Raw genomic sequence first — 18,495 nt, 5'->3', positions numbered from 1 at the left:
TATATATATATATATATATATATATATATATATATATATATATATATATATATATATATATATATATATATATATGAGGCGGAGCCAGAAATTTGAAACACCCGGGGCTTAGCCCTAAAGGGTAGTATGCATGTGGGATTTTTATTTTTTTTTTGGTGGGGGGTTAGAAATGACTGAAAGATTAATAGGCTCTGTTTTGAGTTTTCATATAGGGAAAAATATATATCACATGTGCAGGACACCTTAAACTAGTTTTTTAATTAAGCAGCAAGGCAGAACAAAATCGGGGCTGTATCAAGACATGAGGACTAAACCCCAATTCAACCAGACCCAAAACTGATCCGGAATTAAAACAGGACTACAACAGTTCAAAATCAGGGCTACTGAGGATTTAACCAAGACAGAACCAGAATCAGAACTAGATGATAGTAGCACTAAAAATCATCATAGACCTGCACTACACTTATTTTTTTAATTCTACCAAAGTCCACTATTTAGATTGAGAAAAGTTTATATAATTATTTAGCCTTGTTGTGCAAACAAGCCTGCATAACTTAATAAATTTAGAATTTGAAAAATAGCAAACCTAAAAAGAAACACTAGGTACGAGATACATGAGTACCTATGATACGGTGATACTTTTGGTAAACAACCATTTGACTAACATGTGTGTCTCACCTGCTCTTGTTCCACCTCTGTTCTGTCCTCATTATCCATCTCCCTTTCTGTTCCTCTCTCTCCCTCTTTGTGCTGACAATCATCAAATATACAGTTGAAATCACATATTTATGTACTCTTCAGATCAAAACACAAACACTTTTTTAATTGTAACATCAAATCAGACTAAATGTTTATTTTTTTTAGATTGATAAATATAAAAAACATATTTGTTAACTTTAAGAGTAAAGAGAGAAACTATCTGTATTTCTTAATTGCAAATGGCACCAAATTGTATTCAAAATTGAGCCACACTTATGGAGCTCCACAGTTCTTTTTCTGGTGTTTTGGTTGACATCTCTTGATTTTCCCATGTCAAAGAAACAGGCTCTGTGTTTTGCCTTACATGCATCCACAGCTGTGCCACCAATTTACTCACATGGACTCTACTAACCTATCAGAAGCTTCTTCAGCTCAGAATAGAATCCTCTGGAGTTTTCTTATTAATTAACAAACTTAGTGTATATGTATTCTTAAATTTGATCAAAGTGATAAAAAATAGACAGCTCTGTCTCTCTTTATTCTGACATTTAACTAATTCAAAAGATATTTCAATATTTATCTAAAACAAAAGTTTACTCTAAATTGATGTTGTACAGTAAAAATGTTTTATGTTTTCTCCCTAAAGTGTATGTAAATATCTGGTTACAAATGTGAATATCCTGCTGTGTACTGAAATCCCTCTTGTTTTACATAGAAATATACTGAACAACATACAAAGCATAATATATAAAATAACATTTACCTGAGTTTTTTCTTTGAAAGAACCCTCTAATGTCCATTCTTATATATCAGTACATAACTGAAACCGATTTAGTCGGGGAGGGTAAGAACTGAAAATATGAAATAAACACACGTAAGCTAAGACTCTCTAAAAAATAGCATTTGTTCGGCTTTTCATTTCGCCATTTGTTGATTCACTTGAAGAGCAAGTAACGTAATATTGGTCAAGTGATCAGTTTGATATCAATCTTTCGTGATTCACCGTCATATTTACATTATTTGTACGGTATGAATGATTTGCTTTGGTACCTGGTCAAACTTAAGCTCTCCTTAGTATGGCTGGCTCCGTTTCTCCAACAGCGCACTCACAGGCAGCAGCTGTCCCGCCCCCTTGCTCAGTCGCTTAGTGCCTGAGCTCGGCTCATACCAATATCAGGGGGGATTCACGCACAGTCGTAAATTCCCACAGTGTGCACTATGTGCTTCGAATATTGTGTGTACTTTTTGTTTTATACAGTTGTCAGCCAGGCATCTAACTATGAAAAAATTACACTCCAAAAGACCCCGGGCTTCTGACAAAACAACCCGGGCTTAAGCCCAGTAAGCCACCCCCACGCTCCGCCCCTGTATATGTATGTATGTATATATATATGTATATATATATATATATGTATATATATATGTATATATATATATATATATATATATATATATATATATATACACACACACACACACACATACATATATATATATATATATATATATATATATATATATATATATATGTATGTGTTAGGGGTGCAACGATATTCGTATCGATATTGAACCGTTCGATACAGTGCTTTCGGTTCGGTACGCATATGTATCGAACGATACAAAATTTGTAATTTATTTTATCAACTTTCCTTCTGACGATGCTGTCTGTGTTGAGCGCTCAGTGAATCTGCGTTCGACTACTCCGCCTAGGCTGCACTGTCGAGCCCAGATCCACTGAGCGCTCAACACAGACAGCATCGTCAGAAGGAAGAGCGCAGGGCAAGCTAGCGAGACAGCTGCAACATGGCAAATTGAACCTCCCCCACCCTCATTCAGATCTGGCGTTTGGAATTCTTTTGGTTTTCATGTGACGTATGACCCTGAAGGTAAGCGCGTCATGGACTAAAGTAAAACAGTATGTTGGATGTGCCACGCAATGCTCAATTACATGGGTGGGAACTAGTGTGTTAGCGCAGTTAGCTCGTTAACGTGTTGGCCGTCTAGCCCCACGCACGGGGCGATCAGGGGTAGCTCGTTAACGGAGATTTGCCGTGTTGTGGCGTTAAGGTCATTTCAACGAGATTAACCTGAAAGCACTAGTGGGAACACAACGAATATGACTGCACATTTACGCCGACATCATCCTAGTGCAAAGACAAGTGGAAGCAGACAAAAACAACAAGCATGCATGCTACAAACTTTACTCGAGTCATTTAGACAGCCGTTAGCACATGATTCTCCTTATGGGGACCTGATATGTTTAATACGCTGCTGAGAATATAGCCCAGAAGAAGCGTATAGTATAGCTTTTATTTTGGAAAGAGCCATTTCTCTGTAATAAACTCTCTTTTCCAAAGATGAGTGATTCCTCAATCAGATACAGGGCTCGCAATATCGCTAGCCCGACGTCCCGGGGCTAGCGATTTTTCCAGTCGGGCTACCAAAATCTATCTCTGCCCTGCCCGTCGGGCTATTGTAGGAAGGAAAAATATATGTCAATGCTTTTGCATTCTTTCGGAAATGTAGCTGGGTAATTATGTCATTGGCATCGGTGAGCCACTGTCAATATGTGACATATTTAAATCGCGTTTGAATTTGCGCTTGTTTTTTTGCTTTCACTTTGCAATCGCGCAAACTGTGTATAGAGAGCGACAGTACTGATTGGTGAGTGACGATAATTTGTGCACCAATTCCTCTGACATTGTCTTATCAATCGTTAGCTTACTACGCAAACATAACAAGTGAAATCTCCCGCAGCAAGCTTAAACATGTGAGAGGTTGATCGCGCAGAGAATCGCTGAGCGTTATGTGAGTGCGTGTGTAAAAGCAGCAGGATATATATTTTAGTTCTGCTGGGCCAAATAAGACAGGTCAGGGTGAAGAAGTGACAGCCAAAGAAAAGCTTACCACAAAACGGAAAAGTTATGACAAATCAGACTAAAGGGCAAAAAGAAAGTGCAGCTTTATGGTTTCATGGACAAAATAATTTCTGTGGCTGCCATATGATGAGCTATATAACCAGGGGTGCACATAAGTGGTCCGCAGGTGCGCATTCGTTGTCAAAATAAAAAACACGCACAAGGGTTAGGGTTAAATTTAAAAACTGTACTTTTGAGTTAAAATATATGTTTATAATTTTAATAAATGACAAATTAAAAAGACATGAACATTTTTTTTTGTATCGAAAAAATATCGAACCGTGACACCAAAGTACCGAACCGAACCGTGAATTTTGTGTATCGTTGCACCCCTAATATATATATATATATATAATGTATACTTGATTGATCCCCGTGGGGAAATTGCTTGTTTTTCTCTGCATTTGACCCATTCACTCAGTGAAGCAGTGGGCAGCCAAGCAGGCACCCGGGGATCAGTGAGTAGGGACAGTACCTTGCTCAGGGGTACCTCAGGGTAGCTGTTCAGTGGATTCGAACCCCCAACCTTCCAATCATGGGGCGACCACTCTACCTACTGACCTAACCCTATACATACGTACATATGTACATACATACGTGTATATATATATTTTTGTGTGTGTGTCCCAGCTGAGTCACAGGAGTCTGGTGGAGCAGCAGAGGAATAATTTTGGACTCAGCTCAGTCACTACAGAGGAAACAATGACTTCAATGCAAAAGGTGAGAAAAATATCACAGTTACACTGTTATTGAATCTGTGTGCACAGCTGGTTGGTTTTTAAAAACATGTTAACAGCAGCATTATCTTTTTCTATCCTGGGCTCCTCCATATATACAGAATCTACATTCACAACCAAAAACCACAGAAGTTATGAGAAAATAAAAAGATCATATTTTTTCTACACACATTGAAACAACAATATCATCAGTTGAACTTGCAATTTCTTATGCGTAAAAGATTTTCTCCGCTGATCAATATTTTTGCAATAATGTAATTTTCATTACAACTCTCATTGTAGCACATCATTGTAATGTGATACTGTCACCAGAAGGTGGTGGGAACACACCTACAATGTGTTTTTTTGACATGTTTGATTCCACCAATGGAGGGAGTTTCAGTTTGTTCCACGACTGCATTTCACTCACTGCCTCTGTTTGTATCTCTGTCACTGCAGGACCAACATGGAGCGAGAAGTCAGCGCTCTCAGGAGGCCGACAAACCTCACAGAAGAAAGGGAGAGAAAACCTACAGCTGTAATGAGTGTGGGAAGGATTTTACCCAGGCTGGACACTTAAAAACTCACCAACTCATCCACAGTGGAGTTAAAGCGTACAGCTGTGAGTTGTGTGGGAAGTCTTTTACCCTGGCTCAAAGCCTAAAAACACACCAACTCATCCACAGTGGAGTTAAACCTTACAGCTGTGATGAGTGTGGGAAGGATTTTACCCAGGCTGGACACTTAAAAACACACCAAATCATCCACAGTGGAGTTAAAGCATACAGCTGTGACTTGTGTGGAAAGTCTTTTACCCAGTCTGGAGGCTTAAAAACACACCAATTCATCCACAGTGGAGTTAAATCGTATAGCTGTAACTTGTGTGGAAAGTCTTTTACCCGGGCTGGAAGGTTAAAAAAACACCAACTCATCCACAGTGGATTTAAACCGTATAGCTGTGACTTGTGTGGAAAGTCTTTTACCGAGGCTGGATCCTTAAAAAAACACCAACTCATCCACAGTGGATTTAAACCTTACAGCTGTGAGTTGTGTGGAAAGTCTTTTACCCAGGCTGGAGTCTTAAAAACTCACCAACTCGTCCACAGTGGAGTTAAAGCACACAGCTGTGAGTTGTGTGGAAAGTCTTTTACCCAGGCTGGAGTCTTAAAAACTCACCAACTCGTCCACAGTGGATTTAAAGCGTACAACTGTCACTTGTGTGGAAAGTCTTTTACCCACGCTCAAAACTTAAAAAAACACCAACTCATCCACAGTGGAGTTAAAGCACACAGCTGTGAGTTGTGTGGCAAGACATTTGCTCAAAATAGCGACTTACAGAAGCATGTAGTTACCCACTCTGGAATTAAGGCGTACAGCTGCGAGTTTTGTGGAAAAGGTTTCAGTGACAAACAGTACCGAAATATTCACCTACGGATTCACACTGGAAATGATCTTTACTGCTGTCATCAGTGTGGGAAACCGTTTACAACAGATGCACAGTTACAACAACACATGTTTAGCCACACTGTGGAGAGACCTTACAAATGTGACCTGTGTGAGAAGAGTTTTAAATCTCCACATCCCCTGAAAAAACACCAACAGATCCACACCAGAAAGTAGCTCTACAAGTGCAGTTACTGTGAGGATGTATTTATGTTTTATCTTGTAATTGTAACCTGATTGTTTGGAACAAGTCTGATCAGTAAACTTATGGAGTTATACTGAATGAACTGTTTGGAAAAATGAAGACTCATTTTCGCTCAGTAAGCTGAGTGTTATAATGTAAACAGTAAAATGTAATTGGATGTTGGCAGAGATGCTTTTTTATTTCAGGCGACATTCAGGATAAAAACTTTGAAGGAATTCCCTGCCTTACAATGTCTTTGTTTAGAAGTGGAGCAAAGCACATGGATCCAGTTCTCAGCCCTGTCGTCACTGTGGTGGTGGGAAAGTTTCTCTGTGACCTTTGTGGAAAAACTTCCAATCATCAACGGGACCTAAAACCTCATCAACGTAGACACACTGGAGCCAAAATGAACTACTGCAAAGAATGTGGGAGAGCCTTCCACACACCAAGTACATTTAAAATACATGAACTCTTCCACAGCGGGATCAAAAAGCACATCTGTGACTAGTGTGGGTCATCCTTCACCACTGTAGGAGAGACACCATACAAGTGCAGACACTGTGACAAAAGCTTCTCACAATCAAGTCATCGTAACAAACATGAACGTACACACATGGAAGTGAACTTCAGCTGTGACCAGTGTGACAAGAGCTTCAGGAATCTCAGTTCATACTCCGAACACAAACAATCCCACGTTGTAAATAAACTGTTTCACTGTTACCAATGTGCAAAAACATCACCCTGATCACGCAGGACTGAAATCACTGGATCACAATGAATCTGAAGAGAGAGAAAGATCCTCTTCTGGTTTCAGGGTCAGACTTAAAAACCTTGAGATCAGGCTCCACAGAGTTCAGATGGAATCTCCTGTAAAGAGTGTCAGCTGATGCCACACTTGGATCTGATGAGGTAGCTCTGATTTCTGGACCTGCAGTGAATAATCCTGAATGTTACATTTAGGAAGCTGCATGTATAGATATGCATATCAAGTTTATTTTTTTTCCTTTGAGGGATTTTAATTCTCTAAAATGTTATCCCTGTTACATTTTATTCTTTGTTTCCTTAGGACACAGTAGTGTTTAGTAGTTGTATTCATTTTATGTGTTACCTCAGTTAAATTTCAATTCTTCATTCATATTTAAACTTTTGCTGTGGTAAATCCTTCTCTTAAATCATTTTCTCCCAAAACTGCAAATAATTACACAGCAGTTGCTCTTAAAACTTCCAAAATGAACTAAATCTGTCCACCAGCTTTGAAACAACACCTGCTGTGACTTTATGTACAGAAAAAAGAAACTCAAGCTAAACTGGTTTTGGGCTGTAGGTCCATGTAATACCAGTTTGTACCAGAAGATGAAGCAGTGAGTCATTGTAACATTTATTTAATTAGGCAAAGAACACATTCATATTCACAGTGGCAGCAAAGAAATGTTGAAAGTTAAAAACAGCCGCACACATCTAGACCATTTTAAAGATCACAGGTGACTACTTTTACTTAATTCAAATTCTGTTAAACCTCTATTTTTGGCTCCTCCTTTCACTTTAGTGTATTTAGTCCTTGAAGTCCACATGTTGTTTTTTTAATGAATTTTGATCCACATGTTTGCAGTTGTTTTCTTATTGATTTGAAGTTTGTATTATGAAATCCTGATAATGTTAAAGTGTTAGTTATATTTGATGAAGTCTGTGTAGAGTTTATCTTATTAAACAGTTTGGTGTGAAAAATAAAGAAATGGTCTCAGAACAAGTAGTTTGAGCCATGATTTCAGATTCAAAGTAATTTAACTGTTTTCAATGGTACATGTGGAGGTTTATCAGAGGAGGAGACTTGGCTGTTCTCCACTCACACTGAACAAGGATCCTGCAGCTCCTTAAAAACTCTAAAATGATCTTCAAGGATAATATGTTTGATTTTTCTTAAAAACGTGCTGTTGGGATGAAGTTTTCAGACCGTGTGTTTAAGAGTCATTGTGGTTAACATCTCACACATTTCAATAAAGCAGATGTTCCTGCATTGCAGCAGCGGTTTTCAGTTGCGTTCTCCCCCCTGCTCGTCTACAGGACTCTCATGGAGCACCACTTTGAAACTTTGTAACTCTCTCTGCAAAATACAGTATATAATGACCAATGCTGGGCAATTAATTATATAGTTACTTCTTCAAAAAAGTTTCTGAGTATTGCAAACAACAAAGATTTTTGCAGCTGTTTACCTAAAAAGGCTGCTGATGCATTGTTTTAAACAAACATTTCAAACTATTTACAGAACAATCAGGTGTTCTGCATCAAATCTGATGCCACACAAATTATTTGAAAAACGCAGTTTTTACCGTTTCTTCTCGCAGTAAATATAAACAACAATAGTATTCAGGAAGAAAACCAAATATTGCATTTTTTTTTTATCACAACTCTGGTTTTACATGGCCTATCAACTAAATTTAGCCTTCAGTAATAGTAATAAATCACACAGCAATAGTACATTCATGTAGTTGTAAAGTATTCAGAATACATTACTTCTATAATCTTTGGTGGAATACATTTTAAAATTAACCTTCCCAACACTGTCAACAGGTTAGCACCTCATACCACAGTGCAGCAAAGCAGTCTCATGAGCGCTGGGAAGTACAAGCCCAGAGCCCAAAACAGACAGTGCAGGAGATGACAAGGTTAGTAATTGTATGGTGAAAATTATACTTTTAGTTATCTTGATTGGCAAAAGAAAAGTAAATACAAAATCTGCTTCTCACATATAGGGCATTTCCAAGATTTTTTTTTTTTCAAAACTTCTTCAATTTCTTTCATTACAGCTGTCCTGTTGACCCACAGTGAGAGGCATCATTTCATAAACACCAGGAAGACTGAAACTCATCGCCGGGATCAAGCAGGGTTCGTGATCTTCACCAGCAGCTCCCTCACAAGAAGGATAAACCCAGCATTTCATGAACACTGATGTAGACCTTTGCTTTGTGTAATGTTAGAAGTACTCAGATAATCCTCAGAGGGTCTGGACTTTTACATAATATAATATAATATAATAGAATAGAATAGAATAGAATTCAACTTTGTTGTCATTGCACATGCACAGGTACAGGGCAACGAAATGCAGTTTGCATCCATCCAGAAGTGCTTTAGCCATGATATAGATATATTACAATATATATTAGCAATAATATATATTGTAAGTATATTACAGAAATGGGTCTATTATGGTATGTTGTAATGTACACGGTATGAAGTATGTTATGAATATTCTATAACTATAAGTATGTACAGTGTGGGATTATAATATTATTTTATGCCATGTTAGACCCCTAATTAAAGATTGTGAATTATTATGTAGTTTTAGTTTGCATTATTCTCCTGAATTAGAAGAAGGTGATAACTATTACATTTGTTAAACTGATTTGCATTACATTAGACTGCTGATTTATTGTGAATGAATGATATTGTTTTATGATGCATTATACTGCTGAGTTATAAGAAATACTGTTCGCAGAAAGTCATTGCCTTATTTGTCTGATTAGAAGAGAACAGAACATACTGGAGAGGTTTTCTGCCCCATCTCAGCAGGAGCAGATAAAGAGGGAGCCAAGGTCGTAGCTTCGGCGCTGTGTGAGAGAAAGAATGTGAATGTTTAGGCTTTTATGATTAGGTGGGGGCCACTAGAGGCCATAAGAGTTTGATCAATGCTCCACCATTTTGAGATCTGATGCTGTCTGCGTACGGTGTCCATCTCCCACGCGTGTGATCATTAAAATCATCGTTTGACTCAACCCGGCCGGACCAGTGTTGTTATTTTGGTTTTTCCTCTTGTATCCATCCCCAATATTTGAATCCATAACAACAGGCTGTAGTGAGCACAAGCTATGTACAGGCTATGAACAGGATATAAATATGAAAAACTATACAGAAATCTGAGATATACAGTTATACAGAAATGTGAACTATGCAAGTTATAAAGAGTTGTAGGATTAAAAATTATCATATGTACAGAATGATTATTTACACAGAACTATACAGTAGTGCAGTTAAGTAATAGCTATAGCTATAAGCTATAGTAATAGCTTTAAGTCCTGTAGAAAGTTAAATATATGTTGTGCTCTCTGGTTACTCTGGTATGAATGACTCTGAATTACTTTATGATAAATAACACACTACAGGGAGTGCAGAATTATTAGGCAAATGAGTATTTTGTCCACATCATCCTCTTCATGCATGTTGTCTTACTCCAAGCTGTATAGGCTCAAAAGCCTACTACCAATTAAGCATATTAGGTGATGTGCATCTCTGTAATGAGAAGGGGTGTGGTCTAATGACATCAACACCCTATATCAGGTCTGCATAATTATTAGGCAACTTCCTTTCCTTTGGCAAAATGGGTCAAAAGAAGGACTTGACAGGCTCAGAAAAGTCAAAAATAGTGAGATATCTTGCAGAGGGATGCAGCAGTCTCAAAATTGCAAAGCTTCTGAAGCGTGATCATCGAACAATCAAGCGTTTCATTCAAAATAGTCAACAGGGTCGCAAGAAGCGTGTGGAAAAACCAAGGCGCAAAATAACTGCCCATGAACTGAGAAAAGTCAAGCGTGCAGCTGCCAAGATGCCACTTGCCACCAGTTTGGCCGTATTTCAGAGCTGCAACATCACTGGAGTGCCCAAAAGCACAAGGTGTACTCAGAGACATGGCCAAGGTAAGAAAGGCTGAAAGACGACCACCACTGAACAAGACACACAAGCTGAAACGTCACGACTGGGCCAAGAAATATCTCAAGACTGATTTTTCTAAGGTTTTATGGACTGATGAAATGAGAGTGAGTCTTGATGGGCCAGATGGATGGGCCCGTGGCTGGATTGGTAAAGGGCAGAGAGCTCCAGTCCGACTCAGACGCCAGCAAGGTGGAGGTGGAGTACTGGTTTGGGCTGGTATCATCAAAGATGAGCTTGTGGGGCCTTTTCGGGTTGAGGATGGAGTCAAGCTCAACTCCCAGTCCTACTGCCAGTTTCTGGAAGACACCTTCTTCAAGCAGTGGTACAGGAAGAAGTCTGCATCCTTCAAGAAAAACATGATTTTCATGCAGGACAATGCTCCATCACACGCGTCCAAGTACTCCACAGCGTGGCTGGCAAGAAAGGGTATAAAAGAAGAAAAACTAATGACATGGCCACCTTGTTCACCTGATCTGAACCCCATTGAGAACCTGTGGTCCATCATCAAATGTGAGATTTACAAGGAGGGAAAACAGTACACCTCTCTGAACAGTGTCTGGGAGGCTGTGGTTGCTGCTGCACGCAATGTTGATTGTGAACAGATCAAAACACTGACAGAATCCATGGATGGCAGGCTTTTGAGTGTCCTTGCAAAGAAAGGTGGCTATATTGGTCGCTGATTTGTTTTTGTTTTGTTTTTGAATGTCAGAAATGTATATTTGTGAATGTGGAGATGTTATATTGGTTTCACTGGTAAAAATAAATAATTGAAATGGGTATATATTTGTTTTTTGTTAAGTTGCCTAATAATTATGCGCAGTAATAGTCACCTGCACACACAGATACCCCCCTAAAATAGCTAAAATTAAAAACAAACTAAAAACTACTTCCAAAAACATTCAGCTTTGATATTAATGAGTTTTTTGGGTTCATTGAGAACATGGTTGTTGCTCAATAATAAAATTATTCCTCAAAAATACAACTTGCCTAATAATTCTGCACTCCCTGTATTGTCAAAAAACAGTGAAAGAATTCCAGATCACACGTTTTTAGTTCAAATACAAGTAACAACCTTTGACTTTAATCAGGTTTTATTTAATTGTGCCAGAGAAAACATCATGTGCCCTTCATGTAGCTGAGTACATTCAGTGTTTAAAACAGAAGTTGTGCAGGTCTGAGATCAGCAGTTTTCTGAAACACCAAACTGAGGTACTGTTAATGCTGATGTATAGTGACACAGTTACAGGGGTGATTAATCCTTTTGACTTTTTGTCTTTAAATTTATCAATAAAACAGCTGCAGCTTTCACTGACAGCACATGTGGTACTTTAACCTTTGTACTGTTTTCTTCAGTTAATTTTGGAGTTACTACAAAGATTGAAGATATAGGATGATCTGTCTGCTGTCACTGGGTGGTGCTGAGGTCTGAATCTGAGGACGGCTCCTGTAATCACAAAGAGAACAGAATCATCACAAACTGAAATATAAAGTTTATCTCTCAAATCTGAAATACAGCTGATCCTTCTCTGTCCTCACACACTCGGGATCTGAAGTTGTTCAGTCCTACAGTTCTGCCGACAGCTATTTATTTTTTTATTTGTTTTAAAGGCCTTATATACTAACACATTTTCTAATATCATGTTTACCTTTGAGTTGTTGATGCTTTATAAATGGACATCTGCAAAGATGAGATGATGGAGCAGGTTTCAGTCGAGGTTCAGTCTGCTGCTGCATCCTGGTCACAACATACAGAGGTGTTATCAGCTCAGTATTGAACAAAAAATATTAATGTTTCAAATTATTTGTCCTAAAGGATGCAAGCTGTACAGAGTACTGCACATGTGACAGTTTTTTAACCTGAATATTTGTGACAAACTCAGTAAAAAAAAAAAAAAAAAAGCTAAAAAAAGGTAAAAAAAAATAATCAGAGGAAAAATGTAACATTTTAACTTAAGCTGACAAGCGGAAGTAGTTGGTTTCAGTACATAAGTATCGGGCTTTGCTATTTAATCTGTAGCTATTGACTAATGAGGGGTTTTTAAAAGTTGGCGTTAATGTCCTTCCACATGTGGAAAGCGACAGAAAACGTGCTGCTGTTTGCACATATTTAATAATCAGCTCTGCACAAGAGCAGAAGCAGAGTCCAGCCTGTTGCTCTTACAGTATACTCATAATAAAAGTACAGTAACCGTGGTTAGTCACTGAGCAGCCCGGTGCATTTCTCTTGATTTCTTTAGTCAGGGTAAATTAATTCACCTGCACGGGTTAGCTAAACGAACTTTACAAAACAAGTTTCCCCGACAGCCTAGTGCTCATCTTAGCTAGCTAGGTCCTTAGCTAGCTACCTAGCTAGCTAAGGACCTAAATTACGGATTAGTTTACAAACACATTTAACTTACCAAAAATAATGCGGTGGGGCCTCAGGTCCTCCTGTCCGGTAGTCCAATTTACTGAAGAACACCTCAGGCTGTCACTTTGAAATAGTCGGTAATGTAAACGCTGGACCTCTCAGCATCTGCCATTCCCGAACAGACCGTTAGAGCTACAGACCATTTGTCCGTGACCGCAGCCGCGTCGTCAGTGTTTTCTCCAGTCATTGGTCAGCATTATAATATATGCAAATACATGCGGGTCGGAATCCCCGCCCCCCAGCGTGCCCCCGGACACCAGAACAGTGCCAGCAGAGTGAAACTGAAAAATGGGTTGAAATCGAAAAGTGGATTGAAACAGAAAAATGGATTGAAACTGAAAAAAAATGGATTGAAACTGAAAAAAAAAATTGTAAGCGAAAACAAAAAAATTACAGTTTCAATTAATTTTTTTTCACTATCAATTTTTTTTTCGGTTTCAATACAAGATTTTTCAGTACATTTATTTCAGTTACAATATTTTTTTTCGGTTTCAATATTTTTTTCGGTTTCGTTTCAAGGTGGCTGTAATGTTCTGTCTCAAACTTATGAATAACGTATTCATAATCTGCTTCGTGAGCCACCATTCTCTTTATTGCCGCTCGTTCAGTTCAACATAAAACACACCCACTTCCGTAAAAACAAACACTCCCCGTTGCCACTACGGTGGACCACAAGGGACAGTAAGCACGGAGTGCAAACATTATAAGCAATACAACATCTCCCTTTTTTTTTTTTTAAATGTCCACCAGTGACACAGCTGGTATACATTTCAAAATAGAACATCCTGAACATGAGGATAGGGAACAGTTTTTTCAACACTGTCATGTGTAAAATTACTGCGGCATTAAACTAACAACAACAATGCAACACGGGATATGAACTCATTAGTATATTGACATTTGACATGTTTCTTTTTTTTTCTTTCAGGGCAGCGATCCGCCTACACCCTTTACAATCACAGGTCAAGAATAACCCTCGGTTTGACCACTCGTCCTGATCTGGTGGTCAGTGCAGGGCTAGTGTCCATGGTTGGTGTTTTAGTGTCTCTAGATGGCGACAGGGGCTCTGCTTGTTGTTGAGCTGCACTATCCGGCTGGGTTACCAGATCGGATGTTGGTGCTGAAGGTGCCGGTGACGCCTTGGCGCCTCTCAGGTGCCGTTGGTTACGCCGTATAGTCTGTCCCTCGCCAGTGCGGATCACGAAAGAGCGGGCAGTCTCTGCAGGTCGGATGATGACAGCCGGTTTCCAGGCTCCGGACTCGTGCTGAAAGCGAATGTGGTCCCCCTGCTGCAGCCTCGGTAGTGGTGCGGCGCTGCGATTGTAGTAACGCCTCTGATGCTCTTGTCTTTCCATCCGTGTTTTTTGCACAACCGTCGGGCTTATGATGCGAGGTACCAGGTGGTATCCGGTAATGGGAAGCACTGAGCGTAGACGTCGACTCATGAGGAGCTGCGCGGGTGACCTGAAGCCGTCGACTGGCGTGTTCCTTTGCTCCAATAGGGACAGGTAGGGATCTACTCCCTGAGCATGAGCTTTATCCAGAACTGATTTAGCCGTTTTGACTGTTCTTTCGGCAAGGCCGTTGCTTTGTGGGTACAAAGGACTTGAGGTCGTGTGGACAAAGTCCCATGTGACTTTGGGATTCGCCGCGCGCCTCTCCTGACATATGGAACAGTTTTCCACCGTGGCAGCTATGTCCTTGCCCATGCCTGGCCAGAAGAGGGCGTCCCTTGCTCTCTGCTTACTCCTCTCAATCCCCATGTGCCCAGTGTGGATTCTCTCCAGCATGTTGTTTCTTAGGACTATTGGCACTATAATTTTGTCACCTTTGAAGATGATGCCATGGAAGTGTGAAATTTCATCTCTGAAATTCCAAAAGTCCAAAAGGGTTTTAGGGCATTTTTTTCTGTCCTCAGGCCAGCCATCCTGCACAGTTTGCTTCAGCAGGGTGAGCTGCGGGTCGCATCCTGTTGCAGCCTGTATCTCTGAGAGTTTTTTGTCACTTACTGGGAGGCTGTTTATCACTGAGTGGATCTGGTCCTCCATGCCTTCACTCAGCATGCTGTCTTGGTCGAGCAATGGTTTCCTGGACAGTGTGTCGGCCACAGGTATGTCTTTTCCGGGCCGGTGCACAATCTCTATGTCGTACCTCTGCAGCTGTAACAGCATGCGCTGCAGACGAGCAGGGGCTACAGAGATCGGCTTCTTCAGTATGTGCTCCAACGGCTTGTGGTCCGACTCGACGATGACTCTCCTGCCGTATATGTAGGTGTGGAAACGCTTGCATCCAAACAGCACTGCAAAGAGCTCTTTTTCGATCTGTGCATAGTTGACCTCTGTTGGGGTCAGTGTCTTTGAAGCATATGCTATTGGGTGTCCGTCCTGCATCAACACAGCTCCCAAACCATACTTCGATGCATCTACCTGTAGCCGTAGCTCCTTGGTCGTGTCGTAGTATGCCAGTATGGGGCCTGGTTCTCTGGTTATGAGATCTTTCATTTGCTGGAAGACTCTGTCGTGGGTCTGATCCCAGATGAACTCCGAGTCTTGTTTGAGCAGCTGACGCAGCGGTGCATTCACCTCTGATAGTCGTGGTGCGAATCTGGACAGGTAGTTCGCCATTCCAAGGATTGTCTCAAGCTCATTCTTATTCTCAGGAGGTGGCATGTCCTTTATGGCCTGCAGTTTCTTTGGGTCTGGCTGTATGCCCTCCCGGGTGAGTTTGTGTCCAAAGTAACTCACTTCTGTGGCGCCTATGACACATTTCTCTGGATTGAGACGTACTCCTCGCTCCCTTGTGCACTCAAGCATGGCACGGAGGTTCTCGTCGTGTTCCTCCTTTGTCCTGCCAAACACGAGGATGTCATCCACGATGGCTGCCACTCCATTGAGCCCTTCATACGTCTCATCGATTTTCCTTTGGAAAATGTCCTGTGCTGATATTATCCCAAAAGGAAGGCGCAAAAAACGGTACCTGCCAAAGGTCGTGTTGAAGGTGGTGAGAAGCGATGACTTGGTGGTTAATTGGATGGCCCAATAGCCTGAGCGAGCATCCATGACACTGAAGTACTGTGCTCCTGCCAGCTTTGGTGTGATGTCATCCAATGTTGGAAGCGGATAATGAGGTCTTTTGATGGCTTTGTTTAAATCGCGAGGATCGAGGCACACTCTGAGCTTCCCATTACGCTTCTCCGCGACCACCAGTCCGTTTACCCATTCTGTGGGTTCTTTTCTTTCAATCAGACCAGGAGTGACATGTTTAGCCGCATGTTCTCCTTAAATTGCTGGCTGTCTGAGTGGTGTCCCAGAAACGATGTGGGCTTCATAGATAATTGGCAAACCTTCTGGAGGAAACCTGGTCTTGTTAGGAGAGACGGCATCCATCCCACTTTGGATGGAGCAGCTCTCATTTCTAGAAATATGGACAAATTTATTAAACCCCCCAAAATATGACTATCCAGAGTTGGGACCAGGAAGCAGAGTTGCAGTCTTACACGCCTCTCTGCAGCTTCTCTCCTCCTGCTACCCCCCCAAAAACCCATCTCCATAGAAACTGTGTTAGCTTCCAAAAAGACAAAAAACAAACTAAAAACCAGCAACAAACAACTTAAACATAAACAATTACAAAGAAAGAACAGTACAGTATCCACATCTGAACCAAAGAGTAAAACAGTGAAATGTGGATTATCAAATATTAGGTCTCTCTCCTCCAAGTCTCTGTTAGTACATGACTTAATAATTGATCAACAAATTGATTTACTCTGCCTTACAGAAACCTGGTTGCAGCAGGATGATTATGTTAGTTTAAATGAATCAACACCCCCGAGTCATTCTAACTACCAGAAACCTCGAAGCACAGGCCGAGGGGGCGGTGTGGCAGCAATTTTTCACACCAGCCTATTAATTAATGAAAGACCAAGACAGACTTTTAATTCATTTGAAAGCCTGATGCTTAACCTTGTCCACCCCAGCTGTGAAACTCAGAAACCAGTCTTACTTGTTATCATCTATCGTCCACCTGGGCCTTACACAGAGTTTCTGTCTGATTTCTCAGACTTTATATCTAATTTAGTTCTGAGCTCAAATAAAATAATTATTGTGGGTGATTTTAACATCCATGTAGATGCTAAAAATGACAGCCTCAACATGGCATTTAGTCTGTTATTAGACTCAATTGGCTTCTCTCAAAATGTAAAAGAACCCACCCACCACTTTAATCACACTCTAGATCTTGTTTTAACATATGGCATAGAAACTGAACATTTAACAGTGTTTCCTGAAAACCCTCTCCTGTCTGATCATTTCCTGATAACATTTACATTTACAATAATTGATTACACAGCGGTGGAGAGTAGATTTTATCAAAGTAGATGTCTTTCTGAAAGCGCTGTAACTAAGTTTAAGAATATAATCCACCCACTGTTATCATCTTCAATGCCCTGTACCAACACAGAGCAGAGCAGCTATCTGAACGCTACCCCAACAGAGGTCGATTATCTTGTTAATAATTTCACCTCCTCACTACGTTCGACTCTGGATACTGTAGCTCCAGTGAAAACTAAGGTCTCTAATCAGAAGTACCTGACTCCGTGGTATAATTCTCAAACACGTACCCTAAAGCAGATGACTCGTAATCTGGAGAGGAAATGGCGTGTCACAAATTTAGAGGATCATCATTTAGCCTGGAGAAATAGTTTGCTGCTTTATAAGAAAGCCCTCCGCAAAGCCAGAACATCTTACTATTCATCACTGATTGAAGAAAATAAGAACAACCCCAGGTTTCTCTTCAGCACTGTAGCCAGGCTGACAAACAGTAAGAGCTCTGTTGAGCCAACCATCCCTTTAACGTTAACTAGTAATGACTTCATGAACTTCTTCACAAATAAAATTTTTATCATTAGAGAAAAAATTACCAGTAATCATCCCACAGATGTAATATTATCTACAGCTACTCTTAGTACCATTGATGTTAAGTTAGACTCTTTTTCTCCAATTGATCTTTCTGAGTTAACTTCAATAATTACTTCCTCCAAACCATCAACGTGTCTTTTAGACTCCATTCCTACAAAACTGCTCAAAGAAGTCCTGCCATTAATTAATTCTTCAATCTTAAATATGATCAACCTATCTCTAATAATCGGCTATGTACCACAGGCCTTCAAGCTGGCTGTAGTTAAACCTTTACTCAAAAAGCCATCTCTAGACCCAGCAGTCTTAGCTAATTATAGGCCAATCTCCAACCTTCCTTTCATATCAAAAATCCTTAAAAGAGTAGTTGTCAAACAGCTAACAGATCATCTGCAGAGGAATGGTTTATTTGAAGAGTTTCAGTCAGGTTTCAGAGCTCATCACAGCACAGAAACAGCTTTAGTGAAGGTTACAAATGATCTTCTTATGGCCTCTGACAGTGGACTCATCT

At 40.2% G+C, this 18,495-nt stretch overlaps 1 protein-coding gene and 1 long non-coding RNA gene across 2 annotated transcripts; one reads left to right on the top strand and one right to left on the bottom strand.

The window, feature by feature from the left end:
• Positions 1-2,254: 2,254 nt before the first annotated feature.
• Positions 2,255-9,788, top strand: LOC146389796 (uncharacterized). Its single transcript, XM_084913091.1, has 4 exons — positions 2,255-2,585; positions 4,248-4,337; positions 4,793-8,623; positions 8,765-9,788. Exons 1-3 carry the CDS (start codon positions 2,574-2,576, stop codon positions 5,951-5,953), a joined length of 1,263 nt encoding a protein of 420 aa, XP_084769217.1. The 5' UTR covers positions 2,255-2,573; the 3' UTR covers positions 5,954-8,623; positions 8,765-9,788.
• A 2,007-nt stretch (positions 9,789-11,795) lies between these two features.
• On the bottom strand, positions 11,796-13,185 carry LOC146389795 (uncharacterized). The gene is made up of 3 exons (XR_014798554.1): positions 13,064-13,185; positions 12,311-12,399; positions 11,796-12,108 (listed from the first exon to the last, which is right to left on the bottom strand). It is a non-coding gene; the product is annotated as an uncharacterized LOC146389795 (long non-coding RNA).
• Positions 13,186-18,495: the final 5,310 nt, after the last annotated feature.

This window comes from Perissodus microlepis, chromosome 3 (assembly GCF_051167445.1).
Source record: "Perissodus microlepis isolate ML-2025 ecotype Zambia chromosome 3, ASM5116744v1, whole genome shotgun sequence".
Classification (NCBI taxonomy): domain Eukaryota; kingdom Metazoa; phylum Chordata; class Actinopteri; order Cichliformes; family Cichlidae; genus Perissodus; species Perissodus microlepis.
This window is presented reverse-complemented; position numbering and strand designations above follow the sequence as displayed.